The sequence below is a fragment of the Dipteris shenzhenensis genome, chromosome 5 (assembly GCF_047967505.1).
Source record: "Dipteris shenzhenensis isolate YYH24624 ecotype China chromosome 5, Dip_SZ_1.0, whole genome shotgun sequence".
NCBI classification, from domain to species: domain Eukaryota; kingdom Viridiplantae; phylum Streptophyta; class Polypodiopsida; order Gleicheniales; family Dipteridaceae; genus Dipteris; species Dipteris shenzhenensis.
The window spans coordinates 37,972,077-37,993,983 of record NC_141600.1 but is presented as its reverse complement, the minus strand read 5'-3'; the positions used below and the strand labels follow the sequence as shown (position 1 = coordinate 37,993,983).

Sequence of the window (21,907 nt, the reverse complement as noted above, 5' to 3'; positions counted from 1 at the left end):
CAGGACAGCAAAGAATGCTTGAGACAAATTGGCTTCTCTTTATCAGATTCGCAATGAGGCACGTGTTGCATATTTAAGAAGGCAATTGCAGGAAGTCAGCATGAATGAAGGTGACTCTATGGATGCATACTTGACAAAGGTCAAGGACCTCATGGAACAACTTGCCAATATTGATGAGGTGGTGCCAAATTCTCAGCTTGTCAGTACCACATTGAATGGGCTGCCAGATACATATCAAGGGTTTGCTACAACCCTTCGACTAGTGGCCATGGGTAATCCAAACCACTACTACTTTGATCAATTAGTCACTTTGCTTTTGCAGGAAGAGCAAAGTCGTGCTAATAGGCAAGCTACTATTCTTGATCATGCATTTGCTTCACAGCAGACAAGAAAAGGCAAGGCTTCCAAGCCTATGGGCAAGCGTAAATATGCGCCTAACAGTGGCAATTCCTCCAATGCATCTCAAATTACAGCAGATAAGTCAAAGAAGAAAAGATGCAACTATTTTTGCAAGCCAGGGCATGAAATTTCAGAATGTAGGAAGCACATTGCTTTGGAGAAAAAGAAAGCTGGATTGACAATCAATGCCTTACATGCAATTGAATCCCATGAGCCAGCAGATGCCTCACATGCACATGCTCTCCAGGATGATTGGGCATGGGTTGTCCATCGCTCTTTTGATCCCTCCAAAGTTGATGCATTCTTTTCTGCTAATGATGCTCAGTCTTGGTATTTTGATAGTGGTGCTTCCAAGCACGTCACTTCTTGCAGACAGTTGTTTCATTCCTTAGCTAATGCACCTCGAGGGGGGACTGTCACATGTGCTAATAATGCTTCCTATGCTGTAAAAGAAATTGGAGATGTGCAGCTCACATCCATTTCAAGCCCTCTTGTCACTTCGACAAATGTTTTTTTTGTGCTTGGAATTGAAGTCAACTTGATTTCAATTTCAGTAATTGCCACTTTAGGTTTCAGAGTGATATTTGATGGACATAGATGCCTAGTATATGATCTTCGTGATGACAATGCCATAGTTCTCATTGGCACTTTGCAAAAGGGGCTTTATCACCTTGATCATTACTCAGCTGCACTTTCTATTGAAGCATTTGCTATTTCAGATTCACAGCTTGTTGAAACTCATCTTTGGCATGAGAGAATTGGCCATCTCAATTATAGAGCTCTTGCCAAGTTACATTCACAGGGCATGGCAAATGATGTATTTCAAACTCACACAGTTTCCAAACATGTGTATGAGGGTTGTCTTTTGGGTAAGATGCATCGGTTTTCTTTTCAAAAGAATTGTCCAAAACTCTCACAAAGGAAATTGCAGCTAGTTCACAGTGATGTCTGAAGTGGACATGTTTGATGCCTTTGACTCTTGGTTACCTCTGCTTCCTTCAGAGGGAGACTTTGACCAGCAACATGAGCCTCTTGCAGGCCCTCCAACAAGCAATGATCAACCAGAACCCCATCTTGCTTTGCAGGTTCCTCTTCTAGCACAAAATGATCCCACTATTCATGATGCAATGATTGAAGAAAGAGCTGTCAATAGACAACAAAGGCAAAATGGCTTCTTGACACATTGAGGGACAACAACAAGATCAGCCTCTTGCTGCCCGGACAAGATCAGGGAATAGACAAATGCATGGTCACTTTCTTGAGTTCGCACTCCTTGCTACAGCTTGCAATGAAGAGCCTTTGTGCCATATAGATGCTTTTGATAGCAAAGAGTGGATGGATGCAATGAGAGCTGAGCTACAATCTATTGCCAAAAATGACACATGGGAATTAGTAGATCTCCCTCCCGGAAAGCATGCCATTGGTACCCGGTGGGTCGACAAATTAAAAAGGAAATCTGATGGCAGCATAGATCGACACAAAGCCCGTCTTGTTGCAAAAGGGTATGCCCAACAACAAGGCATTGACTTTGAGGAGACCTTTGCTCCCACTTCCAGGATTACTACTTTTAGATGTGTCATTGCCATTGCAGCCCATCACCATTGGCAAGTGCACCAGCTTGACATCAAGACTGCCTCTCTTCATGGGGATCTGCAGGAAGAAGTTCATGTGACACAACCTCCTGGCTTTGAGGTTGTTGGCTCCGAAAACAATGTATACCGGCTGAGAAAAGCCCCTTATGGTTTGAAGCAGGCACCCTGGGCATGGTAAGGTAAAATTCATGCACACTTACTGTCCCTTGGTTTTCAAAATAGCCCCATAGAGCCCACTGTTTATGTCCGTGGAGTGGATCTAATTTTTTAGTGCTGATTTTATATGTGGATGACATGCTGATCACGGGCCCTGATACTCAGCATATTGCAGCTTTCAAGGCTGATTTGCAGTGAGCTTTTGAAATGTCAGACATGGGACAGCTGCACTATTATTTGGGCATTCAGTTTGCTCATGTTGAGGGGGGTATCATGATGTCATAGTCCAAGTATATTGGACAGCTCCTTGATCGTTTTCAGTTTGAGGATTACAAGCCAATCTCTACTCCAGTGGACCCTGGCTTCAAATTTTCAGCTCATGATGGATATCACTCTTTACCACCATGTGATATCACTCTTTACCAGCAGGCTGTTGGATGTCTCATTTACTTATGCCACACCAGACCTGACTTACAGTATGCAGTATCCCAGCTCAGCAGGTTCATGCGCATGCCGAGTTCACAGCATTGGCAGGCAGTGAAGAGAGTCTTCAGATATCTCAGAGGCACTTAGGATTTAGCCCTCTTCTATGGTGATCAGGGTTCACTTACCATGCATGCTTACACGGATATTGACTGGGCAGGTTGTTCCGACACTAAAGTGTCACATACCGGCAACTGTTTTTTGCTTGGTAGTTCGTGTATCTCTTGGCTTAGCAAGAAGCTACCAACAGTTGTCACATCCAGCTGTGAGGCTGAGTACAGGGCAGCCTTCACCGCTACAGTAGAGTGTGTCTGGCTTTGACAGCTACTTACAGATCTTGGTATTCGCCAGACATTCTCCACTATGGTCTACACTGATAGCCAGAGTGCTTTGGCCATTGCACGTAATCCAATGTTTCATGCGCGTACCAAGCACATTGAAGCTCACTATCATTATGTTCGAGAGCGGTTGTCAACAGGAGACATAGAGTTGTCCTACCTTTCCACAAAGGACAACATAGCAGATATGTTTCTAAAGGCACTTTCTCGTCCCAAGTTCGAAGTCTTTCGACAGGCTTTACACCTGTTACATGATTTGGCATACCTTGTACATTCATAGGTGGCTATATCCTTTTGGATGAACATGTGCCACCATGACCAGAAAATACCAGGTATTCTGAGATGTTTCCAGAATACTTCATCCCATACCATGGAGGGGGGTTTGTAGGCCATCCTCTCCCGGTTGTATCAATGCCCTTTGGGCCGTGGTATGTGCCATGTAGGTTTAGTTATTGGCACTTAGGTCACCTACTTTTAGTGTCTTATGACACCTAGTACCAGTGGTACCACTAGGACACTAGGTCCTAGGGTTCTCTTTTATAGTACTTTGTACTTTCATTTTCATTCTTCTAGTTGATGTGACGGCTTTCACTTCTTGCTCCACTCTTGTGCATCCTTTTGCTTCCGTGAGCCTACACAAGCTGTCAAAACAGGATCACAAATGTGAGAAAACTACTCTTTTCTGCAGTTCTGAAATGCTGAAAACAAGGGGTGTCTTTTGAGAATATTCACAGTGCTTACGTGAGGATGCTTTGGGGACGAATGGGGGAAGCAAGCTTTGGAGAATGCCATGACTGCTTATTCAGCAGGGACACCCAATAAGGCTGCAGAAAATGTCCTCATCAGCCTCAATAAAATTTGCATAGCCCTCATTGAGAAGATGACAATTTGGAAGCCACCAATGTGGCCCTGCTTGCTGGGAAAACACTCGTGGACAAGGCTGTGGCCGAATTGAAGAAGGGGGGGAAGATGCAGGAAGAGTGGAGGAAGGAGAAGAGTAATAGAGAGGAATGGGAGAAAGAAAAAGTGGAATGGCAAAATGTCAGGACCAGCCTCTAGGACAAAGTGCATGCATTGGAGATTGAATTGCAGCAAATCAAGGAAATGAAGGGGGGACGTGCAAGGAAATGGAAGAGATCAAAGCAGAAAATGCCAACCTCAAGAAAGACATTGCAGCTATGCAGGCCATGATGCAAGGGAAGCACGCTTTACTCAAGCAACAAATCAGCAAGGGAGAAGCCAAGACATTGGAATGGAAGGATGTGGTCAAGAAAGGCATATCAGCCCCTAAAAAAGAGTTTTTGTCTGATTCCCTTGAACAGGACAAACAGCAGGACAGCAAATCATTAAATGTACTTGTCAGAGGGTTACCGGTAGGAGATAACCCCATGGCAGACGCTAGAATTCTGTTCACCGAGATGGGAGTTAACCTCACTTGTGAGTCAGCGTGGAGAGTGGGTAAAGTGGATGCACCAGCAAGACCATTGGTGGTGAGATCTGGACCAAAGAGGACAGATCTTCTTATGAGTATGAGGGCAGCGTTGAAGGGCACCAGGACGTTCTTGGATGATGATCTCACTCTCTTGCAACAGGAACATTGAAGGTACGGAATGGTGAAAGTGATGGCAGCACGATAGGAAGGGAAATGGGCTGCATATCGAGATGGTAAAGTTATCATCTGTGAAAGAGCAGATAGAGCAGAAAGAGAAGAGGAGGAGGAAGGTGAAATGGACAGCACATGACGGTGTTGGGGCCTTCACACGAGCATCTGAGCAGAATACAAATGGTAGTGTGGAAGAGGGGATTGCCCATTGTGACACGATACATGTGAGAATCAGCCCATAGAAAGAGACGTGGAGAGGCAGCGGCGCACGAGGATCAGGAGGGTTGGCAGTCCTTTTTAGTCACACGTACGGCCCAAATATCTGGATATGGATTTAGCCACCTGGTGCACGCCCGATTTTCGTTGCAGTATGCTACTTCCCTCCATGCACATCATCATACGCACATGATGTTTCCACAGACGGTCATAGCCCGTACAAGACGATATTTGATGATATCTTGTAGTTCTCCACACAGGGAGATCCTACTTTTGGGTGACTTCAATGCATGTACAGGTGAAACCGGCCTCTAATCACTCAGAGGGCAGTGGAACTAAACCTCTCATCACTTCAGTCAAAGATGGCACTCCAATGAATACTTTCTTTTCTCATTGAATTTGTCCCCGAGCGATTATCGGGAGCCCATTTGACCTTAGAAAGTACGTGTTTCCAATCAAGTATTAGAGCAATAGAGAAAGGACAGCCAGGTATCTTCCCTACAAATCTCCCAATGACAACCTCCCAAGGATCAGTAGTCCAATGGCCATAAGCAGATGTCCTCATGTTGACACACATGGATGTTATCATACAAGTCCATGGCTGTTGTTGACGGAAGAAAGTATGGAGCATAGTAACCTTCCTTGCTAGTACATGATATCTTATATTGAGAACATTCAATCCCCCATGCATCCTTGGAGAGCACACCATTTCCATCTTCATCAGTATCAATGCTTTCACAGCAGTTTTTGCCCTCCATAACAGCTCCATAGCTTGAGACGTAAAGGCTGAAATATCTCTGGAGGACCAATGTAGCAAAGGCAAAAAGAACTGAACATAGGACATTACGATAGATTGTACTATTCTGAGCCTGACATGAAGTGCCTGACATGAAGTGGCCGAGTAAAGATTTTCCAATATTCCAGTTTATGTTGAAGTCTTTGGAAGATCCATTTTAACTATTGCTTCCTGGTGATATGCCATCCTATAGGATATCCCAAATGCCTGACGACATCAGTATCAATGCTTTCACAGCAGTTTTTGCCCTCCATAACAGCTCCATAGCTTGAGACGTAAAGGCTGAAATACCTCTGGAGGACCAATGTAGCAAAGGCAAAAAGAACTGAACATAGGACATTACGATAGACTGTACTATTCTGAGCCTGACATGAAGTGCCTGACATGAAGTGGCCAAGTAAAGATTTTCCAATATTCCAGTTTATGTTGAAGTCTTTGGAAGATCCATTTTAAGTGTTGCTTCCTGGTGATATGCCTCCTATAGGATATCCCAAATGCCTGACGACATCTTTGGAATGGACTACTTGACCTGGCCAGAGAATAGAATGCCAGTCACATTGTTTCATGGGGAGCCATTTAGATTTGTCAAAATTAACATGCAATCGCGCTGTTGATCCATACAATGATAGTGTGGTCATAAGCATGTGAACTTCCCGAGGAGAGTTCTGTGGCATAAAGAAGGAATCATCAGCATATGCTTGTGCCAAAAAAGATGCAGCCGGAGGGATTTTAAGGCCAGTCATCTGTCCTGTGTTTGTAAGATGATCAAGATACATCAAGAGGGGATGGGTCGCAATGGCATAGAAGAGAGCACTAAGAGGGCAGCCCTGTCTAACTGATCTAGCCAATGTCCATGACCGAGATAGATGACCCCCAAGAATGCACTGAGAAGTAGAGCCAGAATAAAGCCAATAAATAGCATTTGCTATCTTGGGACCAAAGCCCAACTTTGTCATGATTTGAGAGAGAAAGTCTCATTGAACAGTGTCAAATGCCTTAGCAATATCTACCTGCAATATGAGCACATCTTGATGCGAGTACTTAGCATATTCAATTGCAGTCAATGCATTGGAGATATTGTCATGGATTTGTCTTCGCGGCACAAACCCATACTGATGAGGATGAAGGCCCGCATTCAGTATCCCGTGAAGCCTATACACAATCATTTTGGAAATGAGTTTGTAAACTACAGGCATCAAAGTAATAGGCCTCCAATCTGACATATGGTCACACAGATGTTTTTTGGGCACAAGTTTGATTATGCCATGCTTCCAAAGGTGCGGCAAGTGATTTTCTTGCCAGGCAACATTGATCATTTGCAAAAGGACATCTTTCAAATCATCCCAAAAAGAAATATAAAATTCCACCGTAAGGCCATCCCAGCCAGGGGACTTGTATTTGCTGATGTGGGACAATGCATTATCAAGTTGTGTGTCAGTAAAAGGTCTCTCCAATGTAAGTGCATCATCCATTTCCACTATCTCAGAAACATATTGAAGAATTCAGTCCTCGCATGAGTCATTTGATTTGATGGGGAACCAGGAGCAGAGAACAATTTCTGAAAATAATTTTGGCATTCATCTTGGAGATCAGAGAAAGAGTTTGTCCAAGAGCCATCCAGCTTCCTTACCCTTAGACATGAGTTTTTCTTTCGAGTAGCATGCAGGCCCTGGAAGAAGGCTTTTGATGAGCAGCCCTTATCCATGAGGGGCTTCATTCTTGCTCTAATCTGCCATTTGTGCAATTTCCGCTGATCATTATCAGTCAGTTTGATCCGAGCATGTGAAAGGGAATCATTTTCTGATTCAGAGAGGCCTTAAATGTGAATATTCAGTCAATTGTTGTGCTGTCCTTTTTGCCCATTTAACCTCATTCCTCCATTTAGTAATATACCAGTTTCCATACTCCCTAATGACATTCTGTATACGAGAGACAAAACTGTCCCAAGCATAATCCATGTCCTCCTGGGCATGCAAAGGCAAGGGATGAATTGCAGATCTGATCATTTGCTGGAAATATTGATGTCGGAGATAAGCCTGATTAACATGCAGTAATCTACGGGAAAGAGGTGGCAAATCATCTAGTGGCATACCAAGTTGCAGATTTACCCATAATGGGGCATGATCTGACAAGCCCAATGAGAAATCTATGAAGAGATGAGGGCTAAAATCTGCATATTGTTGTGGATAAAACAAATACCATCTGTCAAGTCTTGCCCAGTATGTAGTAAATGCATTATGATGAAATGTATAACCAGGCACTGACCCTTGGAGAAGCAGCCATAAATCTTCAGCCTGCACAGAAAGAAGCATGCTATCCCATTTCTGCCTTTCCAATGATAGCATATGAGATCTTGAAGTGGTGTTATCTCTCGGCAGAGGGGAATTATTAAACTCTCCACAGATAAATGCATTAGATCTCCATGGATATTTGCTTAAAGAATCCCATAAGGAAGCCCTCATGGCAGAGGTCTGGGAGGCATAGACTGATGCAAACTCAAGAATATCACCATTGACATTACATTGTATGACCATCCATCTGCCACCGCTGTCATTGAAAGGTTTGAGATAGCTTCTTGAGAGGATTCACGAGGGATGGCAATTTCAATTTGTATGTGACCTCTGGAACTGGTTTGCCCATTCCTGTCGTGACTGCTGAAAGTCATCCTTAAGTGTATCAAACACATATTGAGCTTCCATAGTAAGCTCATCATCTTGTGATGCAGGCTGAGAAGGACGGCGCTTGGCATCTGCGGGTCTTTCTTTGCGAGCATATGTACACACATCCGAACCTGAAGCCATGATTGAAATATGGCAAAGCAAGAAAGAGCTGTACGGAGGGATATAGAGTGAAAGATAAAGTAGACAGAGAACTGTACGGAAGAGCACCGGAGGAAAAAACCCAGAACTGTACGGCAGAGATTGTACGGAGTAAAGTGCACAGAAGGGGCTGTGCGGGATGAACTGTACGGAACACCAACGGGGCTGTACGGAAAAGTTTGTACGGACGAAAATGGATTGCATGGAAATACCAGCAGAATTTGTACGGAAGAGGCTGGATTGTACGGAGAGGCTGACAGGGCGCTGGAAACTGCGTTGTACGGAAGGACTGACGAAGGGTGTACGTACGCACGGAAAAAACAGAGGTCGGAGAAAGTGGGCGGGCTTGCGCTCAGATCTGTGCAGGGATGGCGATCCTACCCTAGGCACTGGTATGGTCGTTCGGAAACCGTACACCGTACGGGCGTACGGACGGAAGGGGGGCCTGCAAGAAGATCTTGGCGGGGCGGTCAGCTTGCTCACGCTCACACACACACCACACACACTCTCCTCTCACACACACACACACACACACACACACACACACACACACTTTTAATATATAAAGTGAAAGCCATGATTGTTTATATTACAAGAAAAGCCACCTCAAAGCGAGGAGCTAGAAATTACATCAGCTGAAAATCTCTGTATATGCTAAAAATGCATCACAATTGATGTGCTGAGTTTGCAAGCAGTCAAAAAAAGATCGTTGCAGAGAACGATTGAAGAAAGCAAATAAAGAAAATATTGGATCACCAAAGACTTTAGAATTCCTGTTTATCCACAAAGTCCAAAGTGCCTAAAAACGAACCTAAACTAAGAAAAGATCAAACTCCTGAGTGCGCGGATGAAAACCAAAGAGCCAGAAGAATTTCCAAAAGCAGGAGTCAGGAATCTCGTCTCAACAGTTGTCAAAGAAAATCCAGGAACTCACGAGAGGACGGGCAAAGCCAGAACAAATGAAGCACAGTGTCCTGAGAAGCCAAACATCTAGGACATACAACAGGAGCAATGTGTCTACGTGCCAGTAGTTAGCTAGAGGGAAAAACCCCGAGAAGAACTCTTCCAAAAAAGACTTGTTGCCGAAGAGGAACTTTATATGCACAAAGTTGCCTTAGTCCCTTTCTCCACCATTGTGCTGGCCGATGCATTCGCCAAATAGAATTAGCCTTATCTGAAACCCAAGGTTGAGGCAAAAGGATTTTATAGGCTGGAGGATTGGATTTTTACTTTTTGAGAGTCCTCCTTTCGTCCTTTGAGGCTATCTTAGATTACAGTGCCTTCATTATATCCTGAAGTTCCAAAGCAGGAATTGGGACAAAAGGTGAAAGCATACAAGTAATTTTTTGCCATAGAGGATGATAATGAGATCCCAAGCCATACCGTGTGGTTGCGAGAGAAAAAGATAAAATAGTTCGATCATTAATGACATCCGTAACAGAAGTAATTCCTTTGAAAGTAATAAAATAGTTCTTGTAAAGCCAGCGGAGGTTGAAAAGCTTTTGACCAGTGAATGCTTTCAGTCCTCGAGGAATTTCCTATCAGAGAATCGCGGCCATGCTATTCTAAGTGAGAAAGGACTTGCAGGACGAAAGTGACCGAGTTCAGTGAGGTCTTGGCAAGTCAATTTAGCCTGAGCAACAGTTTCCCTCATAGTCTTCATCATGTAAGACTTGCCATAACCTCTAATTACAACTTGCATTTTGGAAACAAAAGAATCCCATGCATTATCAATATCAAAGTGGCTTTGAGAAGACAGAGATTGATAGGCATTAGTAACCATTGCCTTGAAAGTAACATGCTGCAAATAGCTATTGTGAACAATTAGATGTTGCCTTTGAGGTAGTCTATCATTTGGGATATCATGAAAAGATAGCCCAACCATAATGGTGCATGATTCAACCAAATCAAGATGAATCAGTAATTGAGACCATGCATGCCTTTTAGAGGTTAACATATGAGTATCTCCTGATGTATTGTCACCTTGTTGCAGAGCATTATTGAAATCCCCTTATATAAAGGCATGATATCCCCATGGATATCGGTGCATGGCATCCCAAATTGCACTTCTATCCCGAGAAGATTGAGGTGCATATACAGAAGCAAATTCAAACACCTCGCCTTGAATGATACATTGAAGAATAATCCATCTACCTTGATTGTCATTTATAGCAATAACTGGCTGAAGCTCATGCTTAATCAGAATGACTATACCTGAGAAAGAGTGTTCCCTAGCAAAAAAGATATCATAGCTGCAGTAATAACCTGTCTTTCCTGCATAGACATGCTGATTGTGTTCTTGTAATGCCACTATATCAGGCTGAAATCGATTGATATACAGCCACACAGATTTCTAGTTTCTACTGTCGCACATCCCCTGAACATTTAAGGTAAGGCATTTGATATGAGCAAGCATACTTACAGATATTTATAGGAAAAAACAGTTTTGTACAACAGGAACCTTCAGGATGTCAACCCTGCGTTTCTACCTCAGGGTCAGGGCCTCTTCCCTAAGAAGAAACATCCGCCTGAGGATTGGACAGCAATGCAGCAACCTCTTCTTGAAAGAAGAGGGTTCTACTAGCTGTCACTGTAGCCCATGTGATTCCAATTCCTGAGTTGACCTCTGGAGAATTTCCACTGAAGATGCACCATTCCAAGTGCGAGGGGGTGGAGGTCGTCGAACAAAAATAACTTTTCTTGGACTTTGCCATCCATTAATTGGAGTTTTTGGTCCTTTTGCCGAAAGTTAAATAGCAGGAAGTGAAGGGAAAGAAGCATTCCCATTTGAAGCAACTGGGGCTTTGCCTTTATCCTAATTCACAAAAAGCCGTCTATTACCTTTATTTTTATTCCCAATGGAGGCAGGAGCATCCTTATTGGGCATTTGAGCAAGCAAAGTAGCAGGAGGCATTTTATGTTGACTCATTGGACAGTGCGAAGCCATGTGCCCAAAATTTTTACATTCAAAACAAGACCCTGCAAATAATCCCCATTTCAATTTATAAAATGCACTTCCCATGTCAACATTGTTCACCGTGACTGAATAAGACTCCGGTGTGGGATTATCAGTATCCCAGAGAATACAAAATCGATTAGAGTTGCCGTTAGGCCGCGGTGGGCAAACCACTTTGCCTAAAGTTGTTGTGATTTTAGGCAAGAGTGAAGCCATGCATTGCGGGGGGAAGTCTATAACTTCAACCTAGACCGGACATTGATGTCGAATCAGAGCTTGATAATCCCTTGATTTCTGTCTATCCATAGAGTCCACAGTGCCCAGTAGTGCACCCAAACAAAAAATAAATCAAAACCCTGTCTAGCTGGATGAAAACCAAATAACGAGAAGAACCTGTCAAAAGTAACAGTAGGAAATCTCGCTCGAAGCCGCTGTCGGATGAGAGCGAGGGAATCACAAGTGTGTGGACAGTGCCAAAAGATGTGAAGCACAGATTCGGCAGAATGTAGACATCTGTGGCAAACAGCCGGAGCAATATGTCTGTGTGCGAGTAACTGCCCCAGATGGAAAAATGCCAAGTAGGACTCGCCAAAGGAAAAGCTGTTGCCGAAGAGGGACTTTATAATGCCAAAGGAGACGTAGCCGCTTTCTCCACCACTTTAGTGGGCGATGCATATGCCAAACAGAATTTGCTCTGTCATAAATCCAAGGCGGAAGTAATAACACTTTATACAGAGAAGGCACTGTCATATGTGAGAGCTTCAAAGGACGGGCTGAAGAGGAAGAAGAATGTAGAGTCCAATCCTCAAGCCTATTTTGAAGTTCCAACTGAGGTACCGGCAAGAATGGTGAAAGCATTTATAAAATTTGATGCCATAAAGGACGATAATGAGCTCCCAAACCATATTTGCTAGCAGCCATAGAAAAAGATAAAAGAGTGCCATCATCTTGGAGTACATCCGCCACAAAGGAAATGCCTTTGAAAGATAGAAAGTAAGAACGCGTGGGTTCTTGTATAGTCAAAGGAGGGTGAAATACTTTGGACCAATAAATATTCTCAACCTTCAAGGAATTTCCCGACAAAGAATCCCTGCCATTCCATTCCAGGTGGGATAAAATGTGCTTCCAATCAAGAAGCAAACGAGAGACAAAAGGACAGCCTCTGATCTTGCCTTGAATAGAGCCAAATAGGAAATCCCACTGTGTAGGTTGCCAATGCCCAAAAGCAGAAGTATCAATATGCAACAGAAGAGAGCGGATCATGAAAGCCCAAGGCTGATCCCCTTGCATGAACTGCAACATCATTTTCCCATGGTGAGCAAGTATATGCATTTGAATATTGAGTATGTTCAGACCCCCGCGCATCTTTGGAGAGCAGAGACGATGCATAGAGAGTAATCTGAGACTTTTCTTGCCTTTTTTTGAACACCAAAAAATCTCCATGATAGCAGACAAAGGAAACCAGATCTGTCTTAGTGAACATGATGAGAGGCAGATAGAATTGTATGTATGCTATCAAAATGGATTGCATTATTCGCAAACGAACATGTAATGGCCAAGTTGCAAGCTTCCAATATTCAAGTTTTGCCCTTAACTTTATAAGCACCCAATCAGTTTGTTGAGAACGAGTAAGCCCCCAACCTAGAGGATAGCCAAGATGTCGAATCAGTTGAGAAGTTGGAACAATTTACCAAGGCTACAAAAGACTATGCTAGTGTTTAGCATGCAACGGCAATAATTTTGATTTCTGAAAATTGACACGAAGACCAGCAGCCAAACCATATGTAGAAAGAGCCTGCATAATCATGGAGAGATCGCTCAGAGTATTTTTCGGGGTAAAGAAAGAATCATCAGCATATGCTTGGGCGATCATGCTACGGCTGCCAGGAATTTCCAATCCATGTCCAAAAGGTGGTCCATATATTGAAGCATTGGATGAGTGGCTATGGCAAAAAGTAAAGCACTGAGGGGACATCCTTGCCGAACAGAACAACCAAGAGTCCAGGTTGTAGAAATATCCCCTGAAAGTATGCAAGCAGCTTTACTATCTTGATATAACCAATCGATAACTTGCTGCATTTTTGGGCCAAATCCCTGGGCCTGCATAGTTGATGAAATAAAATCCCACTTAACAGTATCAAAAGCTTTGGCAATATCAACTTGCAATAGCAAAACATCCTGCTGCATATATTTGGCATATTTGATTCCAACATAAGCATTAGCAATGTTATCTGTGATATGCCTACAAGGAACAACACCATATTGTGCAGGATGCAACCCATCATGTAAATAGCCTTTCAACCGATCAACAATCATTTTGGTAGTAAACTTGTAAATGACCGGCGTAAGTGTGATAGGTCTCCAATCAGCCAAAGATTCACAAATTTGCTTTTTTGGAAGGAGTTTAACAAGACCTCGCTTCCATGTGTCTGGCATTTGCGAAGCAGAGTTCACCATGTGCAGCAATGTATGCTTCAATAGAGGCCAATATTCTAGAAAAAACTCAACTGTAAGACCATCCCATCATGGAGATTTCCATCTAGTAAAAGGTTCCTCCAATTCCAAAGCTTGAGTAGTGGAAATAATAGGAGAAACATGCTGTAAAAGCAAATTTCTGGCAGACAAAACCTGCTGCGAGGGAGGATCTACAGAACCAAACTGCTGAAAGAAATGATGTACACAAACAGAAGCAAGCTGTGACCGTGATGTAGTCCATGAATCATCAGGCATAAGCACCCTGCAAATGTTTGTTTTTAATCTCTTCTGATGCAAGCTTTTAAAGAATTGTTTGGAAGAGCAGCCTTTATCTGTAAAGGCTCTTTGCCTTGCTCTAGTCTCCCATTTAGCGAGTTTCCTGTGATCATTGATTTGAAGACAATGTTTAGCTTGGCATAGTGTTGTTTGCTCATGCAATGACAATGGACGAAGATGACTGAGTTCAGTGAGGTCTTGACAAGTTAATTTGGCCTGAGCAACAGTTTCCCTCAGAGTCTTCATGTAAGACTTGCCATAACCTCTAATTACAGATGGCATTTTTGAAACAAAAGAATTCCATGCATTATTAATATCAAAGTGGCTCTGAGAAGACAGAGAGTGAGATGCTTCGGTAACCATGGCCTTGAAAGCAACATGTTGCAAATAGCTATTGTTCACAATTAGATGTCGCCTTTGAGGCAGTCTATCATCTGGCATATCATAAAAAGATAACCTCAACCATAAAGGTGCATGATCTGAATGCACAAAGGCATAGTCAATCCACATTTTGCATGTAAAATCATCATTTTGTTGCGGAGCTACACTATATCAACGATCCAGATGTGCCTGATAAGAGGAAAGGGCATTATGCTGGAAAGTGTATCCTGGTGACAAAGGCTGCAATTCCTTCCAAAGATCTACCAAATCAAGGTGCATCAGTAATTGAGACCATGCATGCCTTTCAGGGGTTAACATATGAGTATGTCCCGATGTATTGCCACCTTGTTGCGGAGCATTATTAAAATACCCACAGATAAAGGCATGATATCTCCATGGATATTGCTGCATGGCATCCCAAATTGCAAATCTATTCCGAGAAGATTGAGGTGCATAGACAGAAGCAAAGATGCATTGAAGAATAATCCATCTGCCTTGATTGTCATTTAAAGCAATAGCTGGCTGAAGCTCATGCTTAATCAGAAAGATTACTCCTGAGAAAGAGTGCTCCCTAGCATAGAAGATATCATAGCCACAGTAATGACCTGTCTTTCCTGCATAGACATGTTGATTGTGTTCTTGGAGTGCCACTATATCAGGCTTAAATCTATTGATATACAGACACACAGATTTCCATTTCCTACTGTCACACATCCCCTGAACATTAAGTGTAGAGCATTTGATATGAGCAGTCATATTTACAAATATTTATAGGAAAAAACAGTTATGTACAGCAGCAACTTTCAGGATATCAACCCTGCATTTCTACCTCAGGGTCAGGGCCTCTTCCCTGAGAAGAAACATCTGCAGCAACCTCTTTTTCAGGGAAGAGGGTTCTGCTAGTTGTTACTGCAGCCCAAGTGATCCCAATTCCTGAATTGACCTCTGGAGAGTTTCCACTAGATGATGCACCATTCCAAGTGCGAGGGGGTGGAGGTCGTCGAACAGAAATAACTTTTGTTGGACTTTGCCATCCTTCAATTGGAGGTTTTGGTCTTTTTGCTGAGGGTTGAATAGCAAGAAGCGAAGGGGAAGAAGCAGTCCCATTTGAAACCACCGGAGCTTTGCCTTTATCCTGATTCACAAAAAGCTGTCTATTACCTTTATTTTTATTCCCAATAGAGGCAGGAGCATCCTTAGTGGGCATCTGAACAGGTAAAGTGGCAAGAGGCATTTTATGCCGACTCATTGGACACTGCGAAGCCATGTGCCCAAATTTTTTACAGTCAAAGCGAGCCCCTGCAAATAAGCCCCATTTCAATTTGTAAAAAGCACTTCCCATGTCAACATTGCTCACTGTGACTAAATAAGACTCTGGTGTGGGATTATCAGTATCCCAGAGGATGCAAAATCGATTTGAATTGCCATTAGGCCGTGGTGGCAAACCAGTTTGCCTAAAGTCGTTGCAATTTTAGGCAAGAGTGAAGCCATGCATTGCGGGAAATCTACAACTTCAACCCAGACCGGGCATCGGTGTCGGATCAAAGCCTGAAAATCCCTTGTGGGAGACCATGGCAAAACGTGCACCATTTGCTGCCCAAAAAAGAGGGGCGAATGTTCCAAAAGGATTTGCCTGTGAATCTCATCTACCATAATGACCTCAAAAAAGCCCCTGGCTGCATAGTGTACCTTCCGAACAAATGAGCCAGCCAGTGAGCGGGTCAACCAGTTGCCTACCTCTGCAGCAGGTGGCATTCGACTTGGGAAAAATAAAATAACTGCATTTTTGGCATATTCTCTAATTGGATCCACAATTTCATCCACTTCAGCCATCAGACCAACCGATGGAACAGAGTCTTTCCACTCTTTCCTTGTGTCTGCAAATCCTTCATGCATGACATCATAAACCAGTTGTGCTTCAACAGAATCATGCACTAGGTCATGCTGACCCTCAGCCTGCTTTTGCTTTTTGCATTGAACTGATCGATCCTTTTGAAAAGTTTTTTCATAAGAGTATTCAGCCATGACTTCGGAAGAGGATGGAACCCAAAAAGGAGGTACCTGTAAAGAGATAGTAGAGAAAAAACAGTCCCAAAAAAGCAGCCCACAGAGAAGAAGAAAGTATTGTATTTGCAAAGAGAAGAAGGGGAAAGAGAGATGTATGAATTTAGAGAAAAGAAATGACAAGTTCTATAGAAGAAGAAGAGAAAAAAACAGTAAAAGTTCCTCAATGAACTAGATTTCAGAAAAAGAAGAGAGATTCTGGTGATGGAAAGAGTACACGGAACCCAGAAACCCAAGAGGAGAGAAAGGGGAACAGAGAGCCCTCAGAACCAGCATAAAGATGCAGTCCGTGAGCAAATCCCTGCAGAAAAGCGACCCAGGAGCAGGAAATCAAGTGGCAGCAGCAGCCTGAGCAGAGCGGGACAGGCCGTACAGGTCCGTACACCTGTACGGAAACTGTACGGAAGGATGGTGGGCTGTACGGCAGGTATTTAATGCTCCAAAAATGTCGTTTTTTGCACTCTGATGTAGCGCAGCAGGTAGATGATACCAACGGGCTGGTTTGTGGAGGCTAGGGAGCTGATGGGAAGGCTGAAGCAAGGGCTTCAGCTCTCTCTCTCTCTCTCTCACACACACACACACACTTTTTTTTTTTTTTTTTTTTTGGGGTAAATCCATGAGAGGTATATTATCAGCAAGATTTACATGAGGGTCTCAAAAAAGAAAAAAACAGAGAGCCTCAACAGGAAATCACAAGCAAAGAGAAACTATTTCCAGGCATGATTGAGGAAGATCTCCTTGATGGCAAGCATCATAGATAGATTGCCGTAGGGAGAGTCTGAAACGGTGCATGGCCCCTTCTAAAACGGTGCCTCATTTGTTTTGGATGTGCTGGTTCCCTCCGAAGTTTCCCTCAGGATAGCTGGAGCTCGTTGCGCAGTTTTATCGGGTAAAGCGAATGATTAGATGCATCGGGGGTGTAACACCCTCGACCTATTCTCAAACTTTAAATAGGTAAGCGGCCGGGGTTGCTCCGTTGAGCCCCGGTGCAGAATGGGAGCTCCAAGTGGGCCATTTTTGGTAAGCAGAACTGGCGATGCGGGATGAACCGAAAGCCGGGTTACGGTGCCAAATTGCGCGCTAACCTAGATCCCACAAAGGGTGTTGATTGATTAAGACAGCAGGACGGTGGTCATGGAAGTCAAAATCCGCTAAGGAGTGTGTAACAACTCACCTGCCGAATCAACTAGCCCCGAAAATGGATGGCGCTGAAGCGCGCGACCTATACCCGGCCATTGGGGCGAGTGCGAGGCCCCGATGAGTAGGAGGGTGTGGGGGTCGTGGCGCAGCTCCGGGCGCGAGCTCGAGTGAAACGGCCCCCAGTGCAGATCTTGGTGGTAGTAACAAATATTCAAATAAGAACTTTGAAGACCGAAGTGGAGAAAGGTTCCATGTGAACAGCAATTGGACATGGGTTAGTCGATCCTAAGAGATGGGGCAGTCCTGTGTCAAGGGCTCCTCTGTTGTGTGGAAACAAGAGCACAAACGTTGAAAAACCCCTACTTGGAAGTCACAAACTTATAGATCCATCCATAGTGCTTGCGCTCGAATGAGCTCTTCTTGCTCTCCTTGGTTAGATATGTTGGGATAATCTTCCATGTGGACATTGTTTGCACTATGGTTTGAAGGGGTGATAAACATGCAGTGCAATGTGGCCGATGAGGAGTAAGCCTTCGTCTAGTTTAATACAAGAAGTCTATTAGTCTATCTACATCGTCCTGATTTGCATAAAGTTTGATTTGGTTGTGATAAGAGAGGGGAGAGAAGTGCTAATGTTTGATTTATAACTCCGTAATACCAACAGTGATATCAGCACAATAGCTTCTGAGGGTCTGCAAAGTCTTGAGAGGTGCTTGCAATTCGTGGAGTCATCTTAGAGAGATGGAAGCTTGGTATAAAGTTGACAATCCCATAGTAGTCGAGTCTCCTGTTTCGAAGTTCAATGGGAAAAACTTTCCGTCATGGCAATTGTTTGTATAATTGTTCCTCATGGGGAAGAGACTAGGGGGAGTCATGTTTGGGTCAGAGAAAAGCCAAGCAATAATCAAGGCTTAGAGAGAATATAGGCGTGGGAGTTGAAAAATGAGGTGTTAGGGATACTTGCCTTAGGAGTGGATTGTTTCCATCATGTGGACATTTCAAAAATGGTGGCATAGAACTAAACTATGCTGGAAACGCTACTTGGCATCAAGCTTGCATCTGAGGTATGGTGAGCAAGAGGGGAGCTCGTATACACTGTGAAGAAACGTAGCGGAAAGGAAAGAAGGTAATCAAGATAATAACAATAAAGAGAAGCTAACCTGTGAATATTGTAGACAGAAGGACATGTTTTGTTACAAGAAAGCATTCGATGCTCAATGAAAAGGTGAGAAGGCGTATATTGTTGAAGAATCTCCACCAATTGAGTTTGCAGGGTTGTTAGTGGTCTCGATGTGGAGGACGGTTGGGCATTTGGATTTTGATAGGCGTTTTCTTTGGGCCTTGCCTTGTGTGGGTGACCTATGTTTTTAGGCCTTGCTCTGTGAGGGTGGCTGTTTTTTCTTTGCCTGTTTTTTTTCTAGGTCCTGTGTGGGCAGTTCCTTGTAAATTGTTCAAGTGTTTTTTCAACAGCAGTTGTTCCCTTCTCAGACTAAGGAGGGAATGTTGGGATAATCTTTGGTATTGACATTGTTTGCATTGTGGTTTGAAGTGGGATTAATCATAGGTGCAACTTGGTTGACAAATAGTCTGCATGAAATACAATGTGTAGACATGGCCATGCAATCAGATGTGGATGGCCAATCAAATGAGGGAGGTCTCTTGATTTAGGGGGTTGAAGCGGTTTTAGAGATCTTTTTCACTGCGACGTTTTGCGGTGGATCAAAGCACATATTTCTAATGAGAGTCGACTTGGTGGTTCATGCTTTGTAGGTTCTTTTGTAGGCAATTCTGCGAGTGTTAGTAATTTATTCCGAGTCTTTTTTAAAGGCAACTAAACTGGTAGGGTTGAGCCTTCGTCCAATTTAAATATAAGTAGTTTTTTTGTCTACGTGCAAGTGCCTTGCTTTTCAATTGCATTCAATTCGATTGTTTGTGATAAGAGAGCGAAGTATTAATGTCAGATTTACAACTCCGAAATACCAACAAAGTTTCTTAGGTGCTAAGGACTGGTCAATAAAAGTGCACCCCCCCACCACATTGTGACCCATCGTTGGAGACCAGTTCTTGAGACCTTGCGAGAAGGCATCATTCTTGCTGATGTCTTCCACTGAGAACATATGCTCTTGGAGCATAAAAATGCCCATTGGGTTGCCAATAATGGCCTATTGGAGCTTCTATCTAAGTATGAAAGTGTGGTTGGTGACATACGTGCTTGTGCATGTTCCAAATCACTACTATCCAACTCATGGGGAGGAGGGGGTTTGGTGAACAGAGCCATCCTAGAGCTCGAGGGGTGTTTGGAGCCTTCCAAGCTAATAGCTTTTGATGGGGTTTGGAGGGTGAGTAATCCATATCTTTGCGCATCCATGCAAGAGGCATCATTGGCTCTACCCCTATCCTCTATGCGCGATTCATTAGAGTCAAGGATGTGACCTTGAACCTTGATTTGGTTCAGTGGAAACGTAGCACATGTGGCTGTGAACTACATTTAGGCAGACCAAAATCAAGAGTTTGCCTACCCGGGGCATTTTTGGGGCAAAGAAAAGTTCATGATTGGTCCTTTCTTCATCCATAGTGCATAGGGATAGCTTGTAGCACCTGGCCAATGGCTGATCCTTCAACTGAAGGTCGAAGAGCATAGGCATCCAATCCTCCTTCCTTGTGGATACAAGCATAAAACCTTGATTTGGATGGGTGAGGCTCGTCACTACTCCTTTCAGTCAGATAGAACCTTTGGAGTTTCTTTCACCCCTTCTTGCTACGGTGTGACCTGTGAACTGGGACCAGCCTTGTCCAAATGGTCCATCTCCTTGCATGGTACTCTGCATTTTAATCATGTTCATTTATCTGTGATGCAAAATTTGGAAATAAGGTTTTGCGTTCATTTACAAACTTTCCCTCTTGTTTAGGGGTCAAACTTTATCACTCTCTTGCTCCCATTGTGTAAACAAAGTTTTGTGGCTGTAATGCTTTGAATGAATCTGCCTTGAGTATTAGTGCAAGCTCTAAGTCACTACCAAACCATCTTGCAATTCTTTATGTATTCTTACTTCATCACCTGTGATGTATGCAGAGGAAAGATCAGGAAACATGGGAGACTTCAATAGAGATATTGAAATTGAAATTGGAGGAGAGTGAGAAGGCACACTTGCAACAAGAGAGAGCAGCTGCAAAAGAAAGAAGTTTGTTTTTTAACTCTATTATGAACTCTTACTAGTCTTTTCCAGTGTAGGTATCTAATTGATACATGAGCTGGCTCTTCCAGACTTTTGCTGAAAATTCAGATGGCTACCAACAGGTCAGATGGAGTCTGAACTCCAGAAAGAACGACAGGCATTATGTCAAGCTCGAGCTGAAGTTGCTGCTTGTAGAGAGCAGGTTTGAATTGGATTAGAGAGCAAGCATTAAGAATATACAAAGAGTGCTGTGGTCCTAGAAGCACATCAGAGATCTCTAACTTCCTTTTCAACCTATTGTAGACAGTTCAGCTCGAAAAAGAATTTGCTGCATACAAAGTCAGGGCTTATTCCCTCCTTCAAAAGAAAGAGGCAGAACTTTCTGCTGCAAAAGATGCTGAGCAAATGGCTTCACAAGAGGCAGCTCTAAAAGTAACAGTTGATCAATACTCCTTTGAACTATCTTTGCCTTATTCTTCAATTATATTTGAGAATAGTTGTGCTAGACTTCTGTGGCCTGAATATGGGTAGAGTTGAGCTAGGTATGCTTTTGTCCTCCTATAGTGGTTTTGGGTCTAATATTTTTGTATTGCTTTCTTTTCTGAGTAAAATATCTCCCTGTCTTTTAGGAAGCTCAACGAGTGGCAGCTTCAAGTGCTGCAGAAAGAGACCGTGCATTGAAAACGTTGCAGAATGCTATGGTGGAGCATGAAAATCAGCTTGCTGCTAGGTCAGGTTTAAAATACTACTGCTTCAAATAGATATTAATGCTCTTTGAATGAGTGAGCTGTGTTCAGATTGTTAATACAGACCTGCATTCATGTTTATAATCTCTTCTAAGTTTCAGATCCGTTGCTTTGCTGGATGCGGAGCAAAAGATTCGTGAACTGGCTGCAAAAGTGGAGGCAACCAAGGCTCAAATGCTTCTCGAAGAGGAGGCTTGGCAAAGTCGTGTAGATGAAATCAATGCAACATGGCAAGGTACTCCATTTATTTGAACTATTCTGTGTGAAAAAGCAGGCAACAGCAACATATAT

General features: G+C 43.3%; 1 protein-coding gene and 1 pseudogene across 1 annotated transcript in view; both read left to right on the top strand.

Annotated features, from left to right (window-relative positions):
• ATGRIP (Golgi-localized GRIP domain-containing protein) overlaps positions 1-21,907 on the top strand; it is a 157,093-nt gene that overhangs the window by 56,837 nt on the left and 78,349 nt on the right. Inside the window, exons 13-17 of the mRNA XM_087374604.1 lie at positions 20,768-20,876; positions 20,993-21,072; positions 21,174-21,302; positions 21,500-21,600; positions 21,718-21,851. Of these exons, the coding sequence (XP_087230730.1) occupies positions 20,768-20,876; positions 20,993-21,072; positions 21,174-21,302; positions 21,500-21,600; positions 21,718-21,851 (553 nt within the window). The remainder of the gene's footprint in view (positions 1-20,767; positions 20,877-20,992; positions 21,073-21,173; positions 21,303-21,499; positions 21,601-21,717; positions 21,852-21,907) is intronic.
• On the top strand, positions 17,277-18,129 carry LOC147901984 (25S ribosomal RNA; annotated as a pseudogene; the record flags this gene model as incomplete).